Source organism: Rhodnius prolixus, unplaced genomic scaffold, assembly GCF_049639745.1.
Source record: "Rhodnius prolixus isolate KJV_2025 unplaced genomic scaffold, Rpr scaffold_2, whole genome shotgun sequence".
Classification (NCBI taxonomy): Eukaryota; Metazoa; Arthropoda; class Insecta; order Hemiptera; family Reduviidae; genus Rhodnius; species Rhodnius prolixus.
Window position 1 is genome coordinate 40169229 of NW_027411592.1, and position 27160 is coordinate 40196388.

At 31.0% G+C, this 27160-nt stretch overlaps 1 protein-coding gene across 2 annotated transcripts; it reads right to left on the reverse strand.

Annotated features, from left to right (window-relative positions):
• Positions 1–269: 269 nt before the first annotated feature.
• On the reverse strand, positions 270–26981 carry LOC141449634 (sialin-like). 2 transcript variants are annotated; one of them, XM_074119229.1, is made up of 9 exons: positions 26781–26981; positions 19647–19846; positions 12372–12620; positions 5894–5981; positions 3956–4173; positions 2896–3048; positions 2678–2810; positions 1734–1972; positions 270–666 (listed from the first exon to the last, which is right to left on the reverse strand). In XM_074119229.1, exons 1-9 carry the CDS (start codon positions 26815–26817, stop codon positions 490–492), a joined length of 1494 nt encoding a protein of 497 aa, XP_073975330.1. In that variant the 5' UTR covers positions 26818–26981; the 3' UTR covers positions 270–489. The 2 variants fall into 2 exon arrangements, with proteins under 2 accessions (XP_073975330.1, XP_073975331.1); XM_074119230.1 differs by lacking the exons at positions 19647–19846; positions 26781–26981 and adding an exon at positions 16402–16556.
• Between the last annotated feature and the right edge of the window lie 179 nt (positions 26982–27160).

The following is a 27160-nucleotide window of genomic DNA, read 5'->3' on the forward strand; positions in this document are numbered from 1 at the left end:
CGACAATGTTCTGTTTTTAAAATAATATGAATAAAATATGACTCAAACGTTCCGAGTTTGAAAAAAAAAATGAGTTGTAACGTTGAGAAAGTAATGAATGTCAATCGAGATTTTTTTTTTTTTCATTTTTGCGAGTCGTGAGTATTATCCATGCAATTCGTATTAAGTAAGAATTATTTGTATCTTGTACTCCTTATTTAAGAAGAGGATCTTTCTTTTTGCAAAATGAAATTTTTGAAAACCAATGATAGGCTCATAATAAAAAAATGGACAAGTATATAATTTTATTAATTCGGTAAAAATATATACACACATAAATATAAAGCAGTATAAACATAGTTTATGTACAAATAAAAATAATATTTACAATAAATAACTTATTTTCTCATCCTTAACTCAAATATTGTACATTTTTGACTTTTGGCAAAATAAAAATGTTTTTTTCTTACAGAATTAATCAATTTCTTGAGCATAATTTCTGAAAATCTCTTAAAGTGGTGTTGTCCCTGCAGTCCTATTTTCCTTTTTTTCTCCATTTTCTCCTATTCTGGGTGGTTCATTCCAAGATTGTATTTCTCCAGATCCCCAAAAGACGAAGAAGAAATTTGATCCCACAAGTACAACAGCCATCACCCAAAACACCAAACGCCATTCCATTAATGTTCTCTGAAAAATAAATTAAATTAATTACTAATAACAAACATGCTGAAAAGGGTCAGGTTAATTAAAAAATGAAGGAGTGTACTCGTAGACTCATTTTAATTTGAATTTAATTTTATATGGCAAACCTCCTCAAACCCTTTAGTTCCCTCAAACCGAAATGCATGAGTGATGGTAAGTAAAAGACGAACATGGCCCATAATTGTGGAGACATTCAATAGGTTATTCTGAATTCAGAATTCACTAACTTTTTCATGAAAAATATTTTTTAAATGAAAGTAATGGGCATTTAAGTGGGTAAATAGTATACGTACAAAATCGCTTGGAGGCGCCACAGTCGCCGAGTGGTTAGAGGCGAGACCTGTAAAGCTAATAACAATAAGTATTGTGATACTGGGTTCGATTCCCGGTCTAGATCTTGGATTTTATTTAACGGTAAATCGCTTGGCCATTTCCGGGAAAATGGCTCTTTTACTGATGGATCTTGGTGCCAAAAGTAATGATAGTATCAAAATGGAATATCAAGTTGAATTTTCTGTAAGTTTTAGGGTTTAAGAAATTCTGTTCACTCTTACACATCAGATATGTCAGGAAAAGCAGTGATTGATTAGTAGAATTTATAAATTGAAAAAGTAGTGGGGGAAAGGCTCAGAAAATACCTAAAAGTGACCAGTAACATTCTTACATCTTTAAGTGAAGGGTCTTCCCAACGACTATGACGATACATCCCTTACTCTTGTTATGCCGTTTAGCCATATTCTCTTAATCTTAAATTTTATTTGTTAGCTGGTGTAGGTATTGCAACTTTTTATCTTTCATTTTCATTACACAATACAATATTCTATCTATCATTTCTACATTTCCTTTCTGTTACTCATGATTTACCTTCGGAAACACTACTTCGAGGGGAATCGATCAGTTAGGGTAACTATCAAGTCAACACCATTACTAAATACATCCTACAATGTAATAAATATTTTTAAATATTGTCCTCTGAGTCATTTTAGAATATTGACCATGATTCAATCCTACCTCTAAGGAAAAAGAAAAAGTAAAAAAAAAACACTACTTACATTCGGCGTTAAGCCTCCTACTAAAACTGGAGCTACCATGCCTGAAACAGAACCTAAACCATTTACGATGGCCATAATTGTTCCGGAATAATTCGGAGATAGGTCGAGACTGTTTACTCGTAGACTAGCGTATGTAAATCCCATAAGACCCATTCCAACCGTGAAAAGAGTTGCTACTGCGCTTTTATTGCATCCAGCATAGGATGCCAGAATTACTCCAATAGCTGGTCCAACGGCACCTGTAAAAAAAATCTTATGAATCTCACAATGTTCTCATGGATTATCGTTTATTCATTTTCATTATTAATGATAAAAATAATTAAGTAAGTTGCTAGCATTGTTAATGGATTTTTAAAGAACTAATCTTACCCATGGAAGAAAATAAGGAAACATTTATTTTAATAAGAAAAAAAATACGATTGGTATTTGAGGAATATGGACTTGTTTATTGTTTTTAATTCTTTAAACTATAATGCACATGCAATCGGCATTTAAAGAACTCTTCTTTCAGAGTTTGAATATAGAGTATTTCAGTCCTTTTATTTTGAACAGAGAAAGGTAGAGAGTCATTCTTGAGGTTAAAGACCTAATTTAACGTGTGACGTGATTGCAGAGCCAAGTTCTTGATGAATATACATATATTCCCAAAATTTAAAACTCTAAATGATATACAAAGAATACCATAATAACACTTATATATACATATATAACGTTATTGTTTTTCTATATGTATAAACCAGTCTTTTCACGAACCCCAATCGTGTTAATTCAACTTCATTCAAATTCAATAAGTTGCTTGTTAGGGATTTTATGTCAGTTTTTTTTGTGTCAGAAAATAGCTGATTTTTGGCGGATGAGAGATAGGTGATACAATGCGATTGAATAATTAAGTTAAAAAAAATAAAAATTAAAAATATATTAAAAAATTTAATATAAATGAATACCTAAAGTAGCCAGAGAAATCCGCAGTCTAGTGATGTGCATTAGATTTTTCGACAGTATTAAGTCGGCTAAATATCCAAGAAAGATTGAAACAATCCACATTACTAAGTAAGGTAGAGCGGATAGCACTCCATTCTGAAATGAATGTCTTCATTAGTAAGGTTTCACTTAGATTACATTCGATATAAGAATCTATCTCTAAATTTCAGAAATTACTAACTTCAGCTATTTTGAAATGCATAACATCGCTCATGTACTTTGGCAGGTCAGAAACCATCATAAAGAGCCCAAAGTCGTGTCCTATTTCTGCTATAGTAAGGGCCCACAAAGGTCTTGATGTAAAAATCTCTTTCCATGGAGTGCTGACGAGGTCCTAAAATATTATACATAAAACTAAAGATGGTAGTATTTTGATGAAAGTCTTAATGTGGCTAATTAATTCTTCTTAATGGAAGGACAACTTTAAAAACATTTCTAAAAAATCGTTGATTCAATTTCAACGTTCAATAATTTCGAGAAACGATCCAAGTCTGGGTTCTGAAATAGTTTAAAAATCCTAATTTTTATAAGAACAAATAATTATTTTATATAGTCGTTTATGTAGAAATAGTATAAAATAATACTATACTAAGCCTTTCGTTACATGAAATAACTAAGCGAGTATTGTTAAAGGAGAATAAAAGAATGAATTTTAAAATATTAGTATTTTATTAATGAAAGAAACGATAACGTTAGTTTTAGACAGAATATTAACGAAATGAACAATAAAAATTACTTTTCGGGGACGTAAAGAAAATAGAAAGGAGTCGCAATTGCCACATTCAGATAGGATAAAATTAAAATTGGAATTTATTATTTTAAATTTCATGGTAATTTAATAGTAAATAACATGGAAATGTTAAAAGTAAGCAATTTTGAATGAGTATTCATTTTAATTACTAACCAAATTAACCTTGGTTTTAAAGATAATTTTGTCTAATTAATCTCTGGATTTACATCTCTTAAGGATGATAACTACAAACAATAAAGAAAGATAAACAAGTGCTTTCAATATACACGACTTCTGAACAATATTTTGACAAGTACATAACGATACATATGGTGATATAACTAAATTTTGTATCTTTAGATACAAGTAAAATATTGTTTTCAGAATAAATTACGCATTGTCAGAATAAGTATAAACCTACGAAAATGAAAAGATGGGTTCACTTTCACTATTAAATCTAGATGTTTTTTGAATAGAAGTTTTTTTCTACAAATAATTGAAAAAAAAATACCTTATTTCTAGCAGTGGCTCCTATCGTTGTTGCTAAGTAGATTCTCTCTTCGTCCGTAATGTAGGGGTGAGAGGATGGATCATTGTAACAAGTAAGACACCAAACAATAAACCACAACGCCCCCACGACGCCAAAGACGTAAAATACAGTCGGCCAAGAATAATATTCAAGTAAAATACCGCTTAAGACGTTTGCAACAACAGTACCTATTTGGACACCTGCAAAAGAATAAATGTTATATTATTCCATGTTACATTATTCCATAGCTGTTGGCTGCAGGCCTTTAGAAACGTAAAATGTAATGGTTGCTCAATTTTATTTTTGAATAAATTTCCTCCAGCTAACCACCTATGGCCTTCCTCTGGACTGTGGAAATATTTTTTTAAGGTAGTTTGATGCAATCACGTAGAATTTTAAGATTTTGAAATCCCTTAAATCTCGTAAAAAAAAAGAAGTGTTTTTACAAATTGGTCTTGTGTGTAAGCCTGCTTATCTTTTTTAGCAGAATATCGCAGAAAGTTCAAATTTGACATTTCGAATTGTTGCTATTATAGTAGTTGACCTGAGGGTGTTTTACTTGCTTGTAAAGGTTAAGGAGTACGTGTGTGTTGGTTTGGTAGGTGACAGTATTATTCAAAAACGGAAAATTGCGGAATGTTAAGATTACATTTATATGTATATAACTTTTGTTTGAAATCCTTGCTCTATATAATCTTAAGAAAGTCCTGGGAGTGACGCTTCCTGTAAAGTCTTTTAGAGGTGTACTGTGAAAAAGATCAAATTTTAAGAAAAGAGCTTGAGCGGAAGCGTCACTTTACTTAAAAAGGTTTTATTTTTAGCAAAAGAAATATTATAATATAATATTATAATTTTCATCTAGCATGACAATTATGAATATATAATTAAATTGATATCTATTTATCAAAGTTTAAATAAAATAATCGAAATTTAAATATGTGTGATATACTAAGTATATAGCTTACATAACTTGCGACTGTATAATGCACTCATATACACTCTCAACCACATACACACTAACGCACATACATAAATTAGTATAATTTGTTGCATCTTATTTTACATCTCATTATACAGTGGCAATCAATCTGCTTTTTTTGTAACTGTATGGCTCATTACATGGGCGTCGTCAGGAAAGGGCCGGTTGAGGCAGCTACCATCCCCAACAGCCATTAAGTACATTAAGTATGAAAACAATAAAAGTAAAATGAAGAGCTGACAAAAAGAAAAAATTAGAATTGGCGCTAAAACGAAAAATCTGTGCGTACTTGCTGGATATTGAGAAAAAAAAAGTTCCAGGATGCTGGAATTTGTTAGAAAATTTGTATAAATCACTGCTAAGCCAGGACTTGCTAGAATACTTGTGACATGAAATGTCAGTAAGCATGGAAATATCATTGAACATTCGAAATTTGAAAAAATTTATAAGTTAAAACCTTGAAAATTGTATGTCGTATGATTGTTTTCACTAGACTTTGTTTTTAGCCAGAAAGGAAGGAATTTCAGAATTTTAGAGTAAGGAATGGGATGTGTAGAGTTTTAGGGCATGTCTGATGAATAATTCTACCTGTAAACTAAAATAATAATTCTTCGTACTCGTATCTTTCCTGCAGCAAGGTGACGCATAATTTTTCAGGAGATGCTCAACTACCAAATTAGGTGTCGTGGATTGAATGAAATGGGCGTTGTCGTGGAAGCATATTTTGCTAATGATATTTTTCCAAAAAATTGGTTTTTCAAAACTGGAGATCCCCCCATTTACCAGTCCGCAATGATTATCCAAAATTCCTATTAATTTATATAATTTTACAATCCGAATTGCGCATTTATAGAGGGTTTTATTTACTGTGTTTTAATAGCTAATTGGATTGAATAATTTAATGAAGAAGAAATTAATAGCTTTTGTACCGTTATACTTACCAGCAAAAACAAGCGCTGCTAGTTTGGTCCTTTCCAGTGGCGGTGCCCATTGGGAGAGAAGTGTACTTAGAGCAGGAAATGTCGTCCCCTGAAAAATAACTACTTTAAAACAAGATTTAATGCACAAATTATTGAAAGCTTGGTCTGGTTGGCAAGAATAAAAATTAAATGTATCTAAAATTAATGTAATAAATGGGTGCCCTGCCAAAGAAGTTGAAAACAAAAACATTTTTGTGGGAGAAAACTTTGTTTCTTCTTTTTTGTCACCAGTTATGAACTTGCAATACTAGCTACCGCTAGACAAATTATTTAAATTATTAAATTTCTGAATGTTCCACCTTCTCTAGAAACAAATACTCTTTCTTTATTTTTGCTTACCAAATTGTCTACATTTCTTCATGAGTTTATAAACATTCAAATCATTTTGCAGTCTATAGAATCAATCACAAAAACATTCTTTGAAAAAAACGAAGGACCTACTCCCATAGGTGAATTAGGATTCCGCTTTCTCGGTGCTAGGACACGTACATTTATTTAAATCATTATCTTTTATTTAAAATATCCTCAGTAAATGATTTCGAAGCTTTCATTTAAAACAATTTTGGATGAAATGAATTAACGTTACTTGAAAAGATTAAATCAAATAAATTTTGTCTAACTCCTGCTCAGGTTCTTGGGTTTTTTAGTATTCTTTTTCTTCGTATTTTAAGTTTACAACTAAAAGATGAATAACAAGGATTGTTATTCCAGTTGAAGATAAAATTCTGGCACCTATGAATTTGTTTATTAATATATACTAAGTATATACAAGTCTTGTAAAATAATGACCTAAATATAAACAGATTGATGTTTTATATCATAATTAAACTATTGTTATTTACTTCCAATTTCCAAATCAACAATTCATACATACTCGTATTACTACATAGGAAAGCGTCTACTCTTCCTTTTACTTGAGGCAGATTGTATCGTGCCAAAGATAGTTCGATGTATGCCAGAATCAAATAGCATTGGAAGAGCTTTGAATTAGAAAACAATGTCGTCCTAAAATTATGTAATTGTATTTTTCCGCTCTCGTTATTAACATTAAAACCTTGATATTATAGTTCCATCTTTGTCTTATCTTTTTTAATTAATTACTGTGTATTAAAATTTGTTTTTAAAAATTAAATACAATTTTGATAATTTGTTTACTTTATACTTTATTAACAATCAATTATTTATGTGAACTTTGAAATCAATCGCAGCTCTTCAAATCTAATGGAGTATGGAATATCTTGAGATTCTGAACTTTAATTAGGTTACTCTTTAATGAGTAACCGTTTGACTTATTACTTTCTCTTAATCATCTTAAGAAGAGAGCAGAAAATTCTGAGATTTCTGCTTTAGTGTTTTAATAAATGAGCCAGACGTAAATTGTACACACAGGGCAGCCCGAATTTGAAGTTACGATTCCAAAATTAATTAAAATTAAGGAATCATCGTCTACTTTGACTGTAAAGATTGTGATTTCTCCTTTATACTTTTAATCACTGAGACAAAGGTGGATTGTACACATTGAGCAGCCTAAATTTGGAATCACCATTACAAAATTAATGGAAAAATAAGTGATTCTCCTTTAGTTTTGAACAGAAGGATGTGATTTCTGCTTTATTGTATTAGTAACTAAGCCAAAGGTGGAATGTAAATGCAAAGAAGCCCGAATTTGTAATTACCATTGCAAAATTAATTAAAAAATAAGAAATTCTGGTATAGTTTGACTGGAAAGATTTGGATTTCTTCTTAATACTATAACTGAATTTGAAGTCACGATTGTAGAATTAATGGAAAAATAAAGAATTTTCGATTGGTTTGACTGAAAAAAATTGAAATTTCTTTCTTCATTCTTTCGCAATCTTTCTCTCTCTATTGTTCAAAACAAGAAGAGGATTTCTGATTTTTCCATTCATTTTCAGAGGTAATTTAAAATTTTGCTGCCATATGTATACATTCCATCTTTGGCTTAATTATTAGTATACTGAAGCAGAAATCACTATTTTTCCGGCTAACAACACGAGAATTCCTTATTTTTTCTTTTTTTTGCAATCGTAACATCAAATTCGGAGTCCCTTTCTGTTCAATCCAACTGAAGCCTGAATTTCGCATTTTCATTACAAAATATTGGTAATTCTTGACTAGATTTGAACAAAAGAATGAGGTTTTTGCTTCATTGAATTAATAGCTAAGTCAAAGTTGGTTTATACACACTGTGTAAACCGCATTTGGAGGTACGATTGCAGAATTAATAAAAAAATAAGGAATTCTCGTCTATTTTGTTTGGAATGATGGAGATTTTTGCTTCTGTGAATTAATAACTAAGCCATGGTGGACTATACACACAGGGTCGACCATATTTGACGTTACGATTGCAAAATTAATGGTAAAATGAGGAATTCTCGCCTATTAGACTTGAATTATTGAGATTTCTTTCTTCATTCTTTTGCAATCTATCCTTCATTTGCTCAAAACTAGAAGAGAATTTATCATTTTTCCATTCAATTTTTAGTTGTAATTTGAGATTCGGATACCCTGCACATACATTCCACTACTGGCTTAATTAATGATACATCGAAACAGAAATTCTAATATTTCCAGTCTTACTATACGAGAATTCCTTACTTTACCAAATATTTTGCAATTTTATCTCAAAATTGAGGCTAGTTATGAGTAAATAAATAATACAAGTGGCTGTATTTAGGGAAAATTTTACTCAGTAGTTAGCGAGCTTGATTACCACGCGGAGATTCCGATTTCGAATCCAGCAACCAGCTCTTAGATTTTCTCTTCCTTCTTATAGCTCACTGTCCGATGATGACAAAATGTCAGTAACAAGAGAACACTGTTCGAAGGTCGGCAGTGCACTGAAAAAAGCTCAGGGCGCCAACATCAGATGTTGTTGCGCCTTAAATTAAAAAAAAAAAAGATTCTTCAAACTATGATTAACAAAAAGCTTCATAATTTATTTATTTGACTTCTGAATCGAAAAGGTTAAAATAAGAATAAATAGGTCATTTACTTGACTGAGCATGAGATAAGCGTGTCTGACTAGTCATTGAAGAAAAAAGAAATAAACAAGGTGACTTGAAAATGGCTACTTTCTCTTAAAAGAACATTCTTAAAAGGTAGCGTAAATTTTAAACCTGTATTAAATTGTTATTTTAATTTAAAATCAAATATTTCTAGAATAGTGATTTCTGAGAGTGATAAAAAGTCTGGCCTCCTTTTGTATTCCAACAGTATGAACAAAAACAACCATTAGTTATTAATATTTAATGTTTAGAAAATTTGCACACCTGAAGTTGAATACGGCAATAAAAGGAAGTCAAGTTATTGTTCAAAGAAGACATTTTGAGAACATGTTTATTTAGTTTAGTGAATCCGGACTACTAGGACGTTTGTAGTTATAATGTGTGCTATATTTCTTTTCTGTAGTTATAATTAAATTCATAAATTTAAACTTTTCAATCAAATGAAACAAATTCTATTAATATTTAAGAACCTCTTTTATAAAAAGCACTAATTAATTAAATTCTTTGTACATGTGAATATGCAATCAAAAAGGAGACACAATCTCATCCTGCCTTGAGAAGAAAGAGTGTTGCTCGGGTGTTTTTCTCGTTGTGAAGCAAGCCTTCGTTTGGGTGGGGCACCCGGGGTTGCTCTGGAAACTCAAGGCCATACTTCCAGTCACACACTTCCTCATCTTGAAGGCATATTTGTCTGAACGCTATTTTCAAGTTCAAATCGAAACTTCGTATTCAGCTGAACATCGTATTGAAGCGGGCGTTTCGCAAGGAAGTATCTTAGGACCTATCCTATATGTAGTACACCCAGCAGACATACCAAATCATCCAGAAACTATCTTTCGAACTTATGGAGATGACACAGCTATACTTTCTCCTCACGTTGATCCGGTAACTTCACACAGAAACCTTCAAACCCATCTCTTTTCTCTTGAAGAATGGTTTAAAAAGTGGAAAATGAAATCAAATCTCAAAACATTACTTTGACTTTCCTCCGCATCTCTACTGTGACTCAATTCCTATTCCTTCTGCCAACGTTGTCCGTTATCTTGGGCTGTATTAGGCAAAAGATTGAAACCCGTACACACTACTTAAACGAATTGAAGTTACATGCGTTATCGACGACTTAAAAGACTACTAGACCAACAATCTAATCTTTCACTTAATAACAAACGACTGATATATACTTCTATACCAAGAACAATCTGAACTTACGGTATTGAAGTGTGGGGTTCAACGAAACGCTCCAATCTTCAAGGAATTCAATCTCTTTAATCAAAAATTCTCCACACTATCGTTAACGCTCCATTTTACGTTTCAAATCTAACCATCCACACAGAGTTAGAAATGCTCGAACTCGCTAAAAAAACTCTTGCATCGGAACTTACACTCTCATTCCAATCCACTTGTCCGCCATTTATCATTTTATTACCTTTCAGATCATCCTCCTAGGCCAGCGGTTCCCAATCTTTTTTCATTAGTGCACCCCTTAACCTGATTGTTTCCTTAGTGTGTACCCCTAACATATATACATATATGTATATAATATATAAATAAAAAAAATAAATAATCGTATTCTTGATTTTACGTATTGTAACTTTAAATTAACAGCAAAACAATCTGAATATAATGTGTCTTGTAAAGAACATATACATATGATATGTTCCTATCAAAAAAATCATCTATGAATAGGTAAACATTTCAAACCAATAACTATTGCAGGGGTCGTAAATTGAAACAGCAAAGCGTTAATAAAGGAGAAGTAAATTATATGCGGGCCATGTGTAATATTACTCAAAACAACATTTTTTCAAATTTTCACATTTTCAAGAAATCATTTAATAATTTTTGATATACAAATATATTTACTTTTAAAAAAAATACTGCAGTATCGAATGAGTACTTAATTCTTGTCAATTTATATGTTATTCAGTTTTATTAAAATAATTTTGTAATTAAGTTGTAGGAATCATTTATTATATAATTTTTTTCTCATTAATAATATATCTGTATAATTTTTATATCTTCCGCCATAATAACTTTTTTTTGGCGTACCCCTAAACAATCTTTCGCCCCAGGTTGGGAACCGCTGTCCTAGGCGATTAAAACGCCAGTAGCCTCGCGATTGTATCTCTTCTGAAGAGATTAGTTAATCCTGGAGATGACTTCCAGGGAGTGTTACCGCTGGGTAACTTAACAAATTAAAAAAAAATAAATTAATAATGGCATGAAAGAAGAAGGAAAAAAAGAAAATAAACTGCATTTATGCGTTTTACATTTCACAAGAGTTGACCATTACACGGTATAAAAGTAATATATCAATTTCAATACGCGCGTGACTGTTTGAATCCGACGGAATTTCATTTAGATAACAAAAAAGCTAAAAATAATAAATAAAAGTTTAAATTGAGGAAAAATTTCAAAACAAACACACACACACACACCAAAATTCCAATTTAATATTACACTCACTTTTCCCGATATTTTGTTTAAATTTGTGATTAGATATTTATATATGTCTCTGACGCATACATTTTTAAAACGTATTTTCTTTCTTCTTTGACAGTAAATAGGTTATGCCAAATTTCCAATTTTCTTTGAAAAATCCCTTTTGAGGTTTTCTGAGTCAGAAAATGAGGTGTTCATATCTTTAAAACTGAAAATAGCTCGTAGCTGAATATTGATGCTGAAAATGTGGATAGGTAGACAGTGCTGGGTAATGTCGTTGATTTAGTGCTCGAGACACTTTACTGTAAGTTTAGTGTGAGACAGAAATATAGTTATTTTCTTCAAAAACTGATTGATCGACCGCTAACCTAAAAAATACCTAAAACTTGATATTTAAATTGGTTCCCTTTTTCTGGTTCAAATCTAATCATGCACTCAGACTTAGAAATTCGGTTTAGTTAGTAGTAGAAATGACTTAGGAAGAGTTTTCACTGGTTCTCATCTAATTGTAACCCACCGATCAAAATCCCCCGTTATGTATCGCTTTATTGAATTTATTTTTCATTTTTGAGATTGTTTTTTTCTTAAGCTCGACGCTGAAAGGCATAAGAGCATTAGACAAAGAAGAAGAAGAGATTTTTTTAGCTATTTTTAAGAAAAAAAAAATCCTGGCATTATCGTGGCAGACGTTGTCCTAGGCACAAAGCTTTTACGATACTGGAAACAACATTTGTTGGATTCTGGATCCATTTACAAGATCTCTACAGGAAGGTTTATCAAGCGCACCTGATTAGGTATTTGAGAACTCCATCACTGACTTTGTCGAGTCTGTAGTAGTAGTAGTAACCAATATTAATAATTTTCTATATTTATTATTTATTTACTAAAAGGAATAATCTAGTTCTATTCAATTTCTTTCCATACTTAGTCAACTTTTTCTAACAGAAGTTTAAAAAAAAACAACATACCTCTCCAAGTCCCATACAAAATCTTAAGACTGAGACTGGAATAGCTCCCCATTCTGCTACTAAAGGTGTGAGCAAGGTGAATAAAGCCGTAGACAATATACCAAAACCCATGGTATGTTTTCCACCAAATTTTTGAGCTAACAGACCTCCAGGAATGTGTGTGAATATGTAGCCATAATAGAATGCAGAAAGGATTATGCCCTGAGTTTGTTCGTCCCACTCGTACTTGACGTGTAACGAATTTGTTTTCTGAAATAAACGGAACAAATATTACATTATGGTTTTAAAAAATAAAATAATTTCTGACTTGTTCTAATATGTTCAATACGGACCAACTCAGACAAGTATGCATTTGGTTAAACTGAAGTTCCGCCGAAGTTGAGGAACTACGATTCAGATAGTTTAATAAGTAAAGGTTTAGAAAATGTGTTAAAAATACAATTTTTATATTATTTTTGGAGTAGTAACCAAACCTGTAGTAACCATACTCATGTTACAAAATGATATACGTATTTAATTATTATTATTGTTATTTTACCTTCAAACCCTATTTCCTTTCTTTAACTCTACACATTTTCACTTTCCACCTCTTCAGAGTTTGGATCATCAGGTTTATGGAAATCAAACTCCTGCTCAGAAACCTGACTTTGACAAAGGGTGAAGTTCCGATAGCAGACAGAATCGAAGAATTTGTTCCGACAAATTAAAATCAAGATGTTACCAATCAGTGTGATTCAAATTTAACCCCATTATCCCTTCTAAATCCTTCCCCTTTTTAAAAACTAATACATATCTATGTCCTTAATAAAAACGAAATGTCCATTGAATAAGATATATCTAATAAACTGATACTGATTAAATAAATAAAAAAAATGTTGAATTGTTTCCACTCATCGTACATACATCAGTATTTTTTTTATTAAAGATTTAACATTATTATAAAAAAAAATGGATAAAATTCACCTTGACGATTGAAGAGGTATTGGATTAATATTGTTTTTATTAAACAGTGTAATATTTTTGTAGCATAGTCTATGTAAGCCTGCCTTAAAATTTGTTGGAAAAAATTAAAAATTGCTTTTGTTAGTCTGTTACAACTACCTGTACTTCAGCATACAATAGCAGGTTTGATTAAAAATATGTTGCTGCAAGAAATAACGTCCAAGAATTAAACCAAAGGCTGGTGTTTTTCGTAGTCTACTGTTGCGCAGTTCTCCATTCCAGTTGGGATATCTGCTTAATAATAATTAAAGTTTAGCTTTCGGCTATCTCTGGGTATTAACGGAAAGATAATGCGTACATTACTTGAAAAACGCAAGTTTTAGAGCAATACTAAATCTTAAAATACACACATTCAAAGGTTAAAAGGAAAGTTCCCTTTAGAACTAAAGGGCGTCTTTTAATACTGAGAAGTATATTTCTCTAACAACTTTGAATGTATTAATTTGTTAGATTCAGTTACTAATGAACAAAGTTCTAAAGATGTGTTTACAGAAACATAAACGTTCACAGTAAATCCCTGTCCAAATGTTTTTACATATGTACACTAAAAGATAAGAACATCTTGATTTATTTTAATATTTAACTAAACAAAGAAAGCGATAAATATTTTACGTTTATTTATTTATTTTTTTGGACAACGATGTAAACCTCTACGTATAAAATGGTAAATATGCAACTGACCCTTTTTTAAATAATTTTGCTTTTATAATTCCTTCTCCTATCACTAAAAAGAACTGTTAACATGCCAAATTTTTCATATTTTTTCATTGGAAATGAAGTCTTTTGAAAGTAAAAATAAAAGAAGTTTTTAAAATTGTGTGATTCTTTATGGGCTAATATAAGTAAAGAAGAGGAATGGCGAGCAACTTAAGTTTGCTAACTATTTAGTTTTGAACAGCTTTTTTGTTAGAATGTGCCCCGCAATCCATTTTCGTGCGGGCAGTGGTTCAACGGGTTAAAAAAACATTACTAACTAAGAACACAGCTACATAATTTCTTTACCCGAATGATAAAAAAAAAATTATTGCTCTCACAACGAATCTTGAGTTTTGAACAGTTTAGTCAAGATTAACTAAAAAATAATATCAGTAAGATAATTAGTTGAAATGGACTTGGATTTCACAACCCGGTACAGCGCAAAGAAGGGTCGGTTACCAGCAACTAATCTATCTTGGATTTCGCTGTTACACACTCGCTGCTTTGTAAAAGATTACACATTTTCAGATTCTCGGACGTTGACCGACATATTGTGTTTCGGTTTAACTACGAATTTAAATTTCCTGTATTTTTTTATTTTTCAATTTGATATATAACTATATCTTGTTTCAAATAAAGTAGATCTGTTTATATACTCGGACAGTAAGCGATAAAGAAAGTTTGAGAACATCTCAAAATTCTTTTCAATCCCTCGGAAGCTTAAAACATAATTTCTCAAAAACCTGACCGACCAGTTAGTTATAGATCCTCTTAAATAATTATGAAAAGTACACAAACATACACAATACAATTCGCACACTTAAAACTATGCACCAAGATAAAATTTTATACAAATACTTAAACATATTTCAATATTTAAACTCACGGAAATTAATTTCAATTGAATTTGATAACGGTGCTATGAAGTGGCCCCCTGTTTCAAATTCTTGCTACTGTTCTTTGTTTCTTTTTTATATTTTTAATCTTGTTATTTAATTATATCAATTTAATTTTTTGGATTGTCATTATTACTAATGCAATGTAAATAAAAAAATATTTTATATAAAAAAAAAAATATTTATGTTGTGGAAATTTTTTTTTTTTTTAGAAGTTCAAGCTTTTGAGAATTTTTCACTTTCAATCTTCAAAAGTGAATCAATTATTCAGATTTTGTCATTATGAAGTAATTTATTTATAATTTAGTTAATTTAATTTTATAATATAGTTAGGGTTTATGCCCATTTCTTCTCAAGCTGTACTTGTTTCTGAACTCTTGGTGGCCGCTTGCTGAGAGTACTAGCCTAAAGTGACCACACGTCCCGATTTTGGCGGGACAGTCCCGCTTTTTGGTGGACTGTCCCGCGTCCCGCCGATTTTTAAAAAGTCCCGCTTTTTAGAAAATTTCTTATTTTAAATGTACTGTAAAAATATGTTACCTAATACTTATTAAGTATTATGGTGAATATTAAGAAATAAAAAATACATTAAAAAAAACACAAAATGCGTGCAGAGTAAACTAAATTAGGCAATGTACCGAGTTAGATTTACTCGGTGGTGTTCGATCATTGTCGTTACGTCTCGTACATTGGAATCGTCTAATTGGGTGAAATTAAAAAAGGAGATTTTATGGGAATATGTGGAAAAATCTTTTGAATATATTAGTAACCATTTTCCGAAAAATAATATTTGCGAAAATGATCTTTTTGATGAGGTGTCATTGGCAAAAAGATATGTTTCAGATGAAAAAATTAAATGTTGGTTGTCTGCAAATGTGGAAACAGACAAAAAATGGACGGAGTTATTCCTTCATTTTAAACAGAATAATATTCCTCATCAAAATATTTTGAAAATTGTAGAATTCGCGCTCTCCATTCCAGGAACAAATGCAGCAACAGAACGTGTTTTTTCTAGTATCAATAAAATATGGACAACTGAAAAAACGTTGTTGAACATTAAAACTTTAAAATCTATATTATTAAGTGTAAAATATAATTTGACCAATTCATGTGAAATATTTCACGACATTTTAATAAATGATCCGAATCTATTGCAAAGTATTCACTCGGATCAAAAATATGACCGTGAAAGAAAATCATAATTTTGTTTAAATAAAAAATTTAATTTGATTAAAAATCATGATGTTCAAATTATTTTTTACAAATATTTTTATAGTTAACAATAATTGATAATAAATACATTTTTGTACAAGTAAATGAATGTATACAATAAAATATGTATAACTAAATTGTAATTCTCATTTCATCCCACTTGTCCCGCTTTGTCTCAATGAAAATGTGGTCACTTTATACTAGCCACTCTTTAGGGTACTTACTGTCTCTGCAGACAACAACGCTAACATTCACGCACAACTTTCTAATTATACACAAAGGAGTGCTGCAATAATTTGGGTAAAATTATTTTGAATTTGTCAGACAACTCTAGCACACCACAACTATTAAACGCAGTTAGGTTAGGTTTTAGGGTTTGGCCCATTAGGATGCACTGTGGTTAACTTCCTTTTTCTAAAGACTCATTATTATTGGTAATATGAGTAATATATTGGTAAATAAAGATGACATTATTATTGGTAATATGTCATCTTTATTTACAATCAGATCCATACAATCCCACTCAAATCAATTTTTCTGAATCATTTGTTCAAATAGAAGTAATCATTTAGTCTAATAATCTGCTAGAATTTTGGGTGGAAAAGGTATTGCACCATTTTCTGGACAATCTCTTCATGGAGAGTCTTATTTTGTAAATGCGCATAAATAAGCCAATGATTTTTCTTTAAATTTAAACAAGTTAAAATTGGAAATTTTAGAAAAAGAAAAAAATTACTGTAAAGCAAAATTCGATACATTCCTCCTTATGAATATTTGGATTTTGTCTTAAAAAAACCAGTACACGGGCAACAGCTAGTGACCAGCGTCACAAATTTACATTAAACTTCAAGGCAGGCCAGAGGTGAAATGTAAACACAGGGTAGCACAGAATTTGAAGTTACCATTGCGAAATTCATAGAAAAATTAGGAGTTCTCATCTTGTTTGACTGGAAGGACAGAAATTTCACTTTATTTTATAAATAACTAAGCCAAAAGTGGATTGTACGGAAAGGGAAGCCCGAATTTGAAGTTAAGAGTGAAAAAGAAAAATACTGATTTAATTAAATTTTGCTATTATAACACATAAATTTAGGGTACCCTGATTATAAGGGCCGGCTCCAAGTTTTTTTTGGGCCCTTGGGCGATAGAGCCTCAGCGGGCCCTTTGTGGAGGAAGTCATGTGGCGACAGCCAACTAGGTAAAATTATACTGTAAATAAAACGATCTAAATAAATAGGCCACCACCCGGTCACTATTCTGAAGATTAGCCGTCGTCTTCTTTGGCAGTCATTCTGTTTAAACCGAGTACCTTGTGCTTTGTTAATTCAACTTCTTGATTCGCTTTAATTGCTTCTTTTGAGTTGAGGGAGGACGCAGGTGTTGGGGCCCCGGCACTTGCATTGGTAAATTTGTCCTGCCGGCTAACTGTGGGAATTTTGATGAAAGAATGTCGCAAACTTTATTTTTTTCATCTTCCTTGCAGGAAATTTATACTTTCAATTCGTATAGTAACCTCTGGACTAGAAATACCTCACCATCAGGATTAACTAACAGGGAGTTACATGTTTTGCGTCGTATTACAGATAGTAATTGTAGTAAATGCAGATTTCAATGGCGTATGAAATGAAGGAATAAAAATGCGGAATTTGCAGCAATTTTATGCTGCCAAACAGTTCGGATCGTACATACTGCACTAATAACTGTTCGCCGACTGGTGAACGTTTTCTGTGCGTGAAGAAAATTTACTAGAAGTTATTACAGTAAGTGGAAATCGTAGATCTTACTGCAGTTTTTTTTCTAAAGAACAAACAATTTCTCTCATTCAGTACATTTGTAGTATCTACTTGTCATTAAAATATTATAAAAAATTTATCATAAACAAATAAAAAAAAATTTACAAAAGTCAATAAAATAACGAACTTTTTTTGTTTATAGAAGAATTGATTTAAAAAGAACTGCCCATAAACTTGTCAATTTATTGGAATATAAATTTTATTTGACATGTTGTTTACTTGTATAAGAGTTTTGTTTTTAAGTGGAATGTCTGTCAATCCTTCACTCGGATCTTCTAACGAAAGTTTTGGTTATCACTGTGAGTCACTGGTTTGGGTCAATAACTTTTTTCTGAAGTTTCCAGAAACAGATTTTTTTAGAATACTAAAATAATTTAAAATAATAAAAAGGGTAATTTCTGAAAGTCCCAAAACGAGACCAATGCTAGAATGTACACATAGATTCAGCCTAATTCGAAGTTAGAAGCACAAAAACTCCGTGTAAAACTGGTAATCTCTCGCCTATTTAAAGCGATAAACGAGTAATAGCAATGTTAGTAATTATTTTAGACTATTTAGATTCAAGAATTTTGCAACCAGGAATTTGTAGATAATTTCACACAAGCGTTTCGTTTCGTTTGGTTATGAAAACAGTGAATCGAATTGAAATAATCGCATTGTGGAAAGTTGTTTAAATATGTCACAGAGATAAGCCATTTGTATTCACATACAAATAAACAATGTTTATGATTGGAAAGAATGTAATATTGGACTATTCTATTAAACATATCGCTCCTTCTCAATATTTGAGAATTCAGCACATTTTGTTTAACTAACTTATATTAATTTAAATATCTAGTTTTCGAAATTATTGCCTTTACCCAAAATAATTTTCATTTAACTTTTTTTCATACTGTATCATATTTTACTTAAGTGCTACGTATGACAATTTTTTGTAATGTTATCGCAAAATTTAGAATTATTAAATTAAAAACCTTCAGACAATATTAATAGAACAACGTTGTTTACCTTTTTGTAACAAGCAGGAAAAATATACGTAATAACAAGAATTATTAATACATTGACAAGTCAATTTAACAATTCTAAGACAAGCTGATTGCAAACAACCTTGAAATCGGAAGCACTATGAAAAAATAATGAGAAAATGAATTTGCAATGAAATACGGACAAGTGGTTTTTACAAACTGTTCTCTGAGCGTGTCTTTCAACCTAACTGGCAGTGCGTCAACTGCAGAACGTTCATTTCTAATAATTCGCTTTGGTGTCATCAGCGACACTAACCAACTACGACATTAACCAAGGGAAGATCTTCGTAATACAGATACTGAAATAAATCGAGTCACTTTCAATCACAACGTATAACCAAATACAAGAGAATATAATAGATGTTTTGTTAAATTATTTTGAGCCGAATGGTAGAGATATCCAGAAGTAATAAGAAGTTAGTTGTAAATATACGTTAAAAAAACTTGTTGCAGTTACCTCTAAGTAACTAAAACTATAACTAAATAAAAATACTTTCCGAAATGCTATGTTAAAAATTCTTAAGATGTTTCAATAAAAAAACATTTTTAAGAATGTGAAGGAATTGATAACTTTTATTTACTTATTCTTTTCAAAAATGAAGAGTTATTTTAGTCAACACTATAAAAATTTAATAGTGGTAAGAAACTTACCGAAACTGTTGTAGTTGCATTTGAATATTTAGGTACATTTTCAAAAGGACAACTGTCTGGATCATTAGATGTAAAATTATCAATAGTTGGTGATTTTACCATCTGAGTGATTGCAATGTTGAGACATGCTCTCATTATATAAGCATTAGCTACGCCAAGAAAGCCCATTATGCCCAATACATATCTTTGCGGCACATAAACTGAAACAGAGAAATATAATTAATTATAGGTAGAGAATAACGAAAACACAACTTGTTACTGAATTTAGGAGTAACTCCCCCCTCTCGGCTTTGATTTTAGGAAAATAGGAAACAAACAACAAAATTAATATTTCCAATGGACTATTCACTTCCTTGGAACCTCCTCCACACTGCAATCCAGAGTTGTAGGTGCTCTGCAATTGCAGATCACTGTTCGGTATCCGCAAGTCTATGAAATGACCTCCTGACAGATTTGAACACGATTTTACTGAGCAAAAATAAATAAGTCTAATAAGAAACCGTCAACATCTTTTTCTTACTTGGAAATGACAAATAGAACTAGCTCAAATTAAGCCGAAATTCAGTGTTTGGTTAAAGTTTAGTCATCTAGAGGGACGACACTATCTTTTAGTCCTAGATTTCTTCAACTCTTCTTATTTTGTACCTAAGTTTCTTCTACACTCTCTAAAGCGGTAAAAACTGTGGAATGAAATTTTACTTAACATGTTGAAGGACGTAAATACCTAGATGAGTTACAGGATGAAAACTTTCAAGTTTCTAATAATGATTAGTGAAATGATAATTAAAGGAAAATCTAAGATGATTCTTATATATTTATTAAGTAATCATTTACTAATTAATTAATTAAGTGATTAATCTTCATTAATTCTTCATATAATTTACCTTATTGATATATTTGATTTTTTTTTTTACTACACCTTTTTATGTTTCTTTTTATTTATTTATTAATACAATATTGTAAATTGGCTTGGTCATACAGATATAATTTAATTTTAGAATTCAAATTTTAATTTTATACTTTTTTTGTAATTTTATTCTGTTTAATTTTATACAGTATTGTGCATTTATGCTGTTTTTTGTGCAAAGCCTCCTTTTTATTTTCATTCGTTTATTTTTTCTATTTCGTTTTATTGTTTTTTGATTCAACTCCACTGTTGGTGTTTAACATCAGAGAATATTGTCTTTTATTTATTTGTATTCTATTTTGTATAATTTAAATTCTTTATAATAAAAGATATTATTATTATTATTATATGTTTCTTTTTTATATTTTATATCTATGTATTATTTATGTTTTTATAAATCCTTTAAATTGAAGGTATTTCTAACATTTATTTACTATATTTTATGCAAAAATTTATGATGTTGCAGATTTTTTGATAATTAGTTTAATTAAATTAATTAAATATTTAAAATCCTTTTCAAATAGAATAACGTACCGAACTAAACAAACGATACAAACTTCTAGCCAGACTACTCGACAAACGCTCAAAACTCTCACTGCAGAACAAACGACGACTCTATACAGCTCTTCTCACACCAATATGGACTTACGGACTCGAATTTTACGGAACAGCTAAAAAATCAAACATCAATAGACTGCAAACACTCCAATCTAAAATTCTCCGCCACTTAGTAGACGCTCCATTCTATGTTAGTAACCACACAATCCATACAGATCTCCAAATTCCACTCATCTCTGAACTTGCCAAAATCCGTTATAAAAATTTTCATCAAAATCTCTCATTTCATCCCAACCCTTTAGCTGCAAACCTGTCTTCAACTGCGCTACCCTCCAATCCTCGAAGACGGCTGAGGCGCCGTTGGCCCCGTGACCAACTGGGTGACTAATGGCGGCCATCACTGGATGACCGTCATTCACGTTTGACACGTTAATTGTTTATACATTTATCGCATTTACCTATTGTACCCTGTGGGTACAGGTGTAAATTACATTAAAAGGATAAATAAAAAAAAAAAAATAGAATAAATAATATCTTTAAAAAGATTATCTTCAAACGCGGAATTTTAGCAAGGGTGCTAGATTCTTTCTTACTAAATAGTGTGTACGAGGACAAGATTAACTAAAATTTAATTACAGGAAAGTCAAGAGTAACCCTTTCTTTCCAGAAACCACAAAAATCAATTAAATTGAAGAATTTTTTTTTTTTTTTTTAATCTTTTATTGTAATTTACCAGTGCAACAGTTGTTGCAACAAGCATATATGGTAAAAGAGAAAAGAAATAGAAGAAAATCATGAATGGAGAAGGCACCCAGTGGTGTCACTCCAGTAACGTGCTTTGCTCTCACGATGAGAGAAGATCACGAGGCTATCTTCTCTTCAATCTCCTTAGAGGATTACCTGGTAATGTGGAGGAAGATAGATGTTCTATGAGAGGGTTAGGATGAGCTGCTGTAAAGGAATGAAATTTGAGAAAACGAGTGTTAGCAAGATCTGTAATGAAAGGAATTTTGAGGTCATTATGGATAGTGAGGTTAGATACATAGAACGGAGCGTTAAGAAGTTTTCGAAGTATTTTTGACTGTAATGCCTGTAGCCGTAGTGTGTTGGAACGTTTAGTCGAGCCCCATACTTCGATGCCGTGTGACCAAATGGGTCGCAGTAACAGTAGATATAAGAGTCTTTTGTTATGTAGGTTAAGGTTTCGAAGAAAATATTTAAAAATAAATTTATTTATGAATAACTTTATTAATTTTCTGGTGGTGACCAATCTTGTTAAAACAAGATTAAAGAGCGGTTAAAACCGCTAATAATAACAATATAAAGAGATAAATCGAAGGGAGGGATTAGCTATGCGGTTAGTGCATTGGATTCCCACGTGGAGGTACCGGGTTTGAATCCAGCGTCTGACCTTTAGATTTTCTCTTCCTAGCACCATTTTACAGCTCACTGTCCATTACCGGACAGTGTTGTCGGTAACGCGAGAACACAGTCCGGAGGCCGGCAGTGCACTGAAAAAAACTCTGGGTGCCAACAACTTCAGATTTGACGCGCTTTAAATTATTTAAAAAAAAAAATCCTTTCTGGCCAAGAAAATTTCTTCAAACTTTAGATATTTGAGTAAACATAAATAAATTGATCCGTACATTTCACTTCATTAGAACATTTTAATCTGAATTTTCCAGAAATTTTGCTAATAAAGTTATAGATCTGTATATGTGTAATACGCCCATAAAGTTTTCGGAAGATTCAAAATCAGACAAACAGTTTAAAGACAAGACAATAGAAACAAATTCTTGAAGTACTAAATTGTTTATCACGCTCACGTTACTCTAAATATTCTTATCTTAAGGTGAGGCTTCATCCAGCAATTATGTAATCTACATCATTCATAAATTTGTTTAGAGATCTAATTTGATATTTAATGGTGTTTCTTTTTGAAGTAAAACTATTTTAAAAACACATTTTCAGCAAAAAATAAAATCTCTAAGTAATAAGTAAATAATCCAATATAAGTTTTATACGTAGTTATCTTTCATCAATTTTTATTGCCTTAGTAAGTGGATTTGTGGCTTTTAACAAAAATTTATTTTACCCTTCCTAAATAATAAAATTGATATAAATCAATATTTCTTCACCAGGGGGCCATAAACGGGTGAATTGGGCCTAAGTACATCTGTCAGATTGTTGTAAAGCTATTCATACATAACAAAGCACTAAGTGATGTGAGACTTGCGATGAAGCAAATATCGGGTATTGTATAAAAGATATGAATCCGGATTTCTATTCGTTAGAAAAGTATAAAAACCATGGAAATTGTTGGTTTTTGTAGTAATTTCTAGTGATAGTAATTGATAACAAATATTGATAATTAATGTGATATTTCCAAATAATAAATGGTCTCTTTCTCTAAAAATAAACAGCTCCTTTCAAATGAGATAAAACTAACAATTTGCCTACTTATGACTTCAATTGGTTACAAGGAAGTCATGTGATTCACAGGCAGAATTGTGAACAAAATTCAACTACTAATTAATTATTTGCAAATGTGTTCAGGCAGAAAAACTGACAAAAAAAAAAATGAAAGGAAAAGAAAAGGAAAATTTAAAAAAGCTTCTGAAATTTAGACAAAAAACTTAAGAAAGTCATCTAAATCAGTATTTCTTACTTTGGTCGAAAATAAATCGCCAAGTATTCGTCTGAATGGGCCACTGGGGCAAGAAAAAAAAGTTTACTGTCAAAAAATTACTAAAAAAGGCTTTCATTCCATTGCTGATGTTCCTACATACCTGAACCCAACTTAATGAAATTTTTAGGAGATATTTCTACTTAAAATAAAAATATGAGCACTTGTATGGAGGTATTTCAAATTAGTGTCGAGAACGCTAGAAGAAAATATCGAACGTCAAGTTGATTATTCGACGTTTAGTCGAAATGTTCAGCTCAAAATTGCTTTCTCGTCAAAAACGACACATTTTATGAAGGTATTGCACCAAAAGTTTATTTATTTACATATGTATATTTTATCAAGCAGGTCAGTCAGCTTGGTCAAATAGATTATTTACAGTTTCGGTTCGGTAGTTATCAATTTCTTAAATCATCAACTAATTAATTCTGATTTTCAGAAAACATTATCCGGAATGCTGTTTAAAACTACAATCTCGGAAAAACTTAATTAATACGCCGCCATTATCAACAGGGTTATTATTATGACCCCAGCAGAAAAACTTACCCGATTCATATTAAATCAATCTAGTTAACCGAAACCCTAAGAACACTTTTACCAGACTGGCCGATGTAATGAATTCAACACCAATAATATCGCAATCAAATTAGAGCAGGAATAAACTCAGCTTATCCTTTGTTAACTTTCATCTGTATTGCATAAATTAGAAGTAAGGTTGTAAATAGTATAACCTTAGTTTGTAATCACAAATGTAAATAAATACATATTTCGGCTTATATCTCTACAAAGTGCCACTTTTAGGAGAAAGCTGTTTTGGCTTTGAGGAACTTTGAAAAGAAAACTAATTACTTCGACAAAAAAATTGAACTACTTGACGTCAGCTAAAGTTTTTCATTCTATTCTGGCCTTCGAAAGCCTAATTTCAAAAATCCCCAACATTGTCGTTTTTTATTCAGAAACACCCCATAAAAGTACAAAGATGGGTTTAGAGCCACAGGAGCATTAGCAGTTTCGTGAAAGCCATTTTTTTTTTATGTAATACTTTTTTTTCAGGCCCCTTACACCCATTTTAATGAATGACCTATAAGTGTTTTTGACCTACGATTACAGTAAAAATTAAACAAATTGATTAAAGTTTTTAGGGGAGGAGAGTACTTTCCCTCCAAAGTACTTCTTCAAATAATGCATTTTTCAGTTTTTGCATACTACAGGGTTGCTCGTAAAGTATTTTCGTTTTTTCGTACTATTTGGGTCAAAAATTGTATTTTTTTTCTAGCCAAATTCAATCCCCAACTTGTCATACTTTCAGTCTACAACGGCATTAATTAAAGCGAACTGCCTTATCACGACACAAGATTTGGCTGAAAGCTAAATTTGTCTGATTAAACTATTTATGGTCAAGCGAAACGACTAGGTTTTGGTTAAAGTACGAGATTTCCTGTTTAATTGACATCCATGATTTGCTTCTCAAACGTCAAGGAAATGATCCACTGTTGAAGCGAATCATAACTGGCGTCAAAAAATTGATTATATACACAATGTGGAATATAAGCAATAATGGAGTAGAAAAGATCAACCGGCTCAAAGCACTTCCAAAGCCAATATTTTTTTTTAAAAAAAATAGAGATCCAATATTCTTTTTTTAAAAAAAGTTTGGAGGTTTTTTTAAGGGAATAATTGTTTTTCGAGCTTCTACCAGACAATTCCACAATACATTGGCAAGTGTACTGCAATCAATTGCACAAATTAAATGATTCAATAATAATAATATAAAAAAAGCAGAACTGATTAACAGAAAAAGTGTGGTGTTCCAGTTGGATAATGCCAGACTTCAGACTATTTGTTTGGTCACTCATCAGAAGCTATTGCAGCTTGGATGAGGTATGTTGCTACACCCACCATATAGGCCAGATCTGGCAACCGCAGCCTATTGCTTATTTCGGTCTTTACAAAAGTTTTTAGACAGTAAAACTTTTACTTCAAATGAGGATGTCAAAAACCACTTGGCTCAACTTTTCGTAAGTAAAGATCAGAACTTTTATAAGCGTGGAATCGTGCTACTATCGGAAAGACGGCCAAAGTTTTTGCACTATAAATAAAAAAGATCAATAAGTAATTCAATAAAATATCTATATAGTTTAAAAAACAAAATATCGACATTACTTTTCGAACAACCCTATATTAAATTAAATTTTGTTCCTAAAAAGTGTCGAAAATGACTCCTCTATTTTCTCTTAACTTCGTTTTACATTTTAACAAGTCCGAAACGGGTTAATATACAATAAACATGCGTCATAGGACGGATAAAATCAAAGCACTGCTAGATAATAAGTAAACCTAACAACATTTTGAACTAATTTTTGTTTCATAATAGTTATATAAAAATGTGTCATTAACTGCAATAAATTATTGTACTATTGTTGTGGTTAACTGAAAAATGTCAATGTCAAGATAACGCGGAAAACTTAGAAAATTATTATTTTTTACTTTTTAACTTGCAAAGAAGACTCAAAAGCAATAATAATTTTTTTTTCTGTCTAGAAAATTCACGTTTTGAACAAATGAGGAATTTGGAAAAGGAATGTTACTGTCAATAATCATTATTTATTATGGCATTACAAGTTTATTACATGATTATAAAATTATTTATGACAGATCAATGGCTTAATTTATTACTTCTATGCGTTAAATAATAATTCTCATTAAGTACAAATTTTTGTAAAAAAAAACCAAAAATAACGAACAAACAAATACAAAGATAAGCTTTTCCGTTAAAAACAAAAATTGTTTTTATTTCAAAAATGGTTAATTATTACAATATTTTAGATTGCAAGAAAAAGTGCTATCGCTCCTATAAAGTCCTCAAAAAAAAAAAATTTAAAAAAAGGAAATTCTTTAATTATATTAAAGCTTAAATTTGAATATGGGGTTTGGAATAAAGCACTGTGTTAATTCTTAAAATATGGATTAAATTAAACCTTACCTTTCCTAATCCTCTCTGGCCAACATTCATAAGTCATGTTGCTTAAATTCAACTTTCGCACATAAATTAAATAATTTTCAAAAAACCAATGTTATCAACAGAGTAAAAAAATGAGAAGACTAAGCGTCTCAAATTCACGTTGATATTCTTAAGTTATGCTGTAGTCTGATGCAAATGACAACTCTTTCCTAACTGACAAAGAATGCCTATTATATCAGCACCCCTACTTTTCGTTATTATAGATAATATTTTATTCAATGGAAAAAAATATTACCTTAGGAGATAGTTACTATTTCTAATTAAAAATGTAATTAACATTAACTTTTTTTTCTACTTAAATTTCTTTGTTTAATTTTCTTTTATAAGTGAATAATTTCAGT

Bases quoted from the DNA above. Each gene is read 5' to 3' on its own strand.
- LOC141449634 (XM_074119229.1), bottom strand. From the start codon at position 26,817: ATGACTTATGAATGTTGGCCAGAGAGGATTAGGAAAG. The intron at 5,982-12,371 runs GTATGTTGTTTT...GTTATTTTTCAG, and splicing joins TTTGTATGGGACTTGGAGAG to GGGACGACATTTCCTGCTCT. The intron at 4,174-5,893 runs GTAAGTATAACG...ATTCTTTTGCAG, and splicing joins AGCAGCGCTTGTTTTTGCTG to GTGTCCAAATAGGTACTGTT.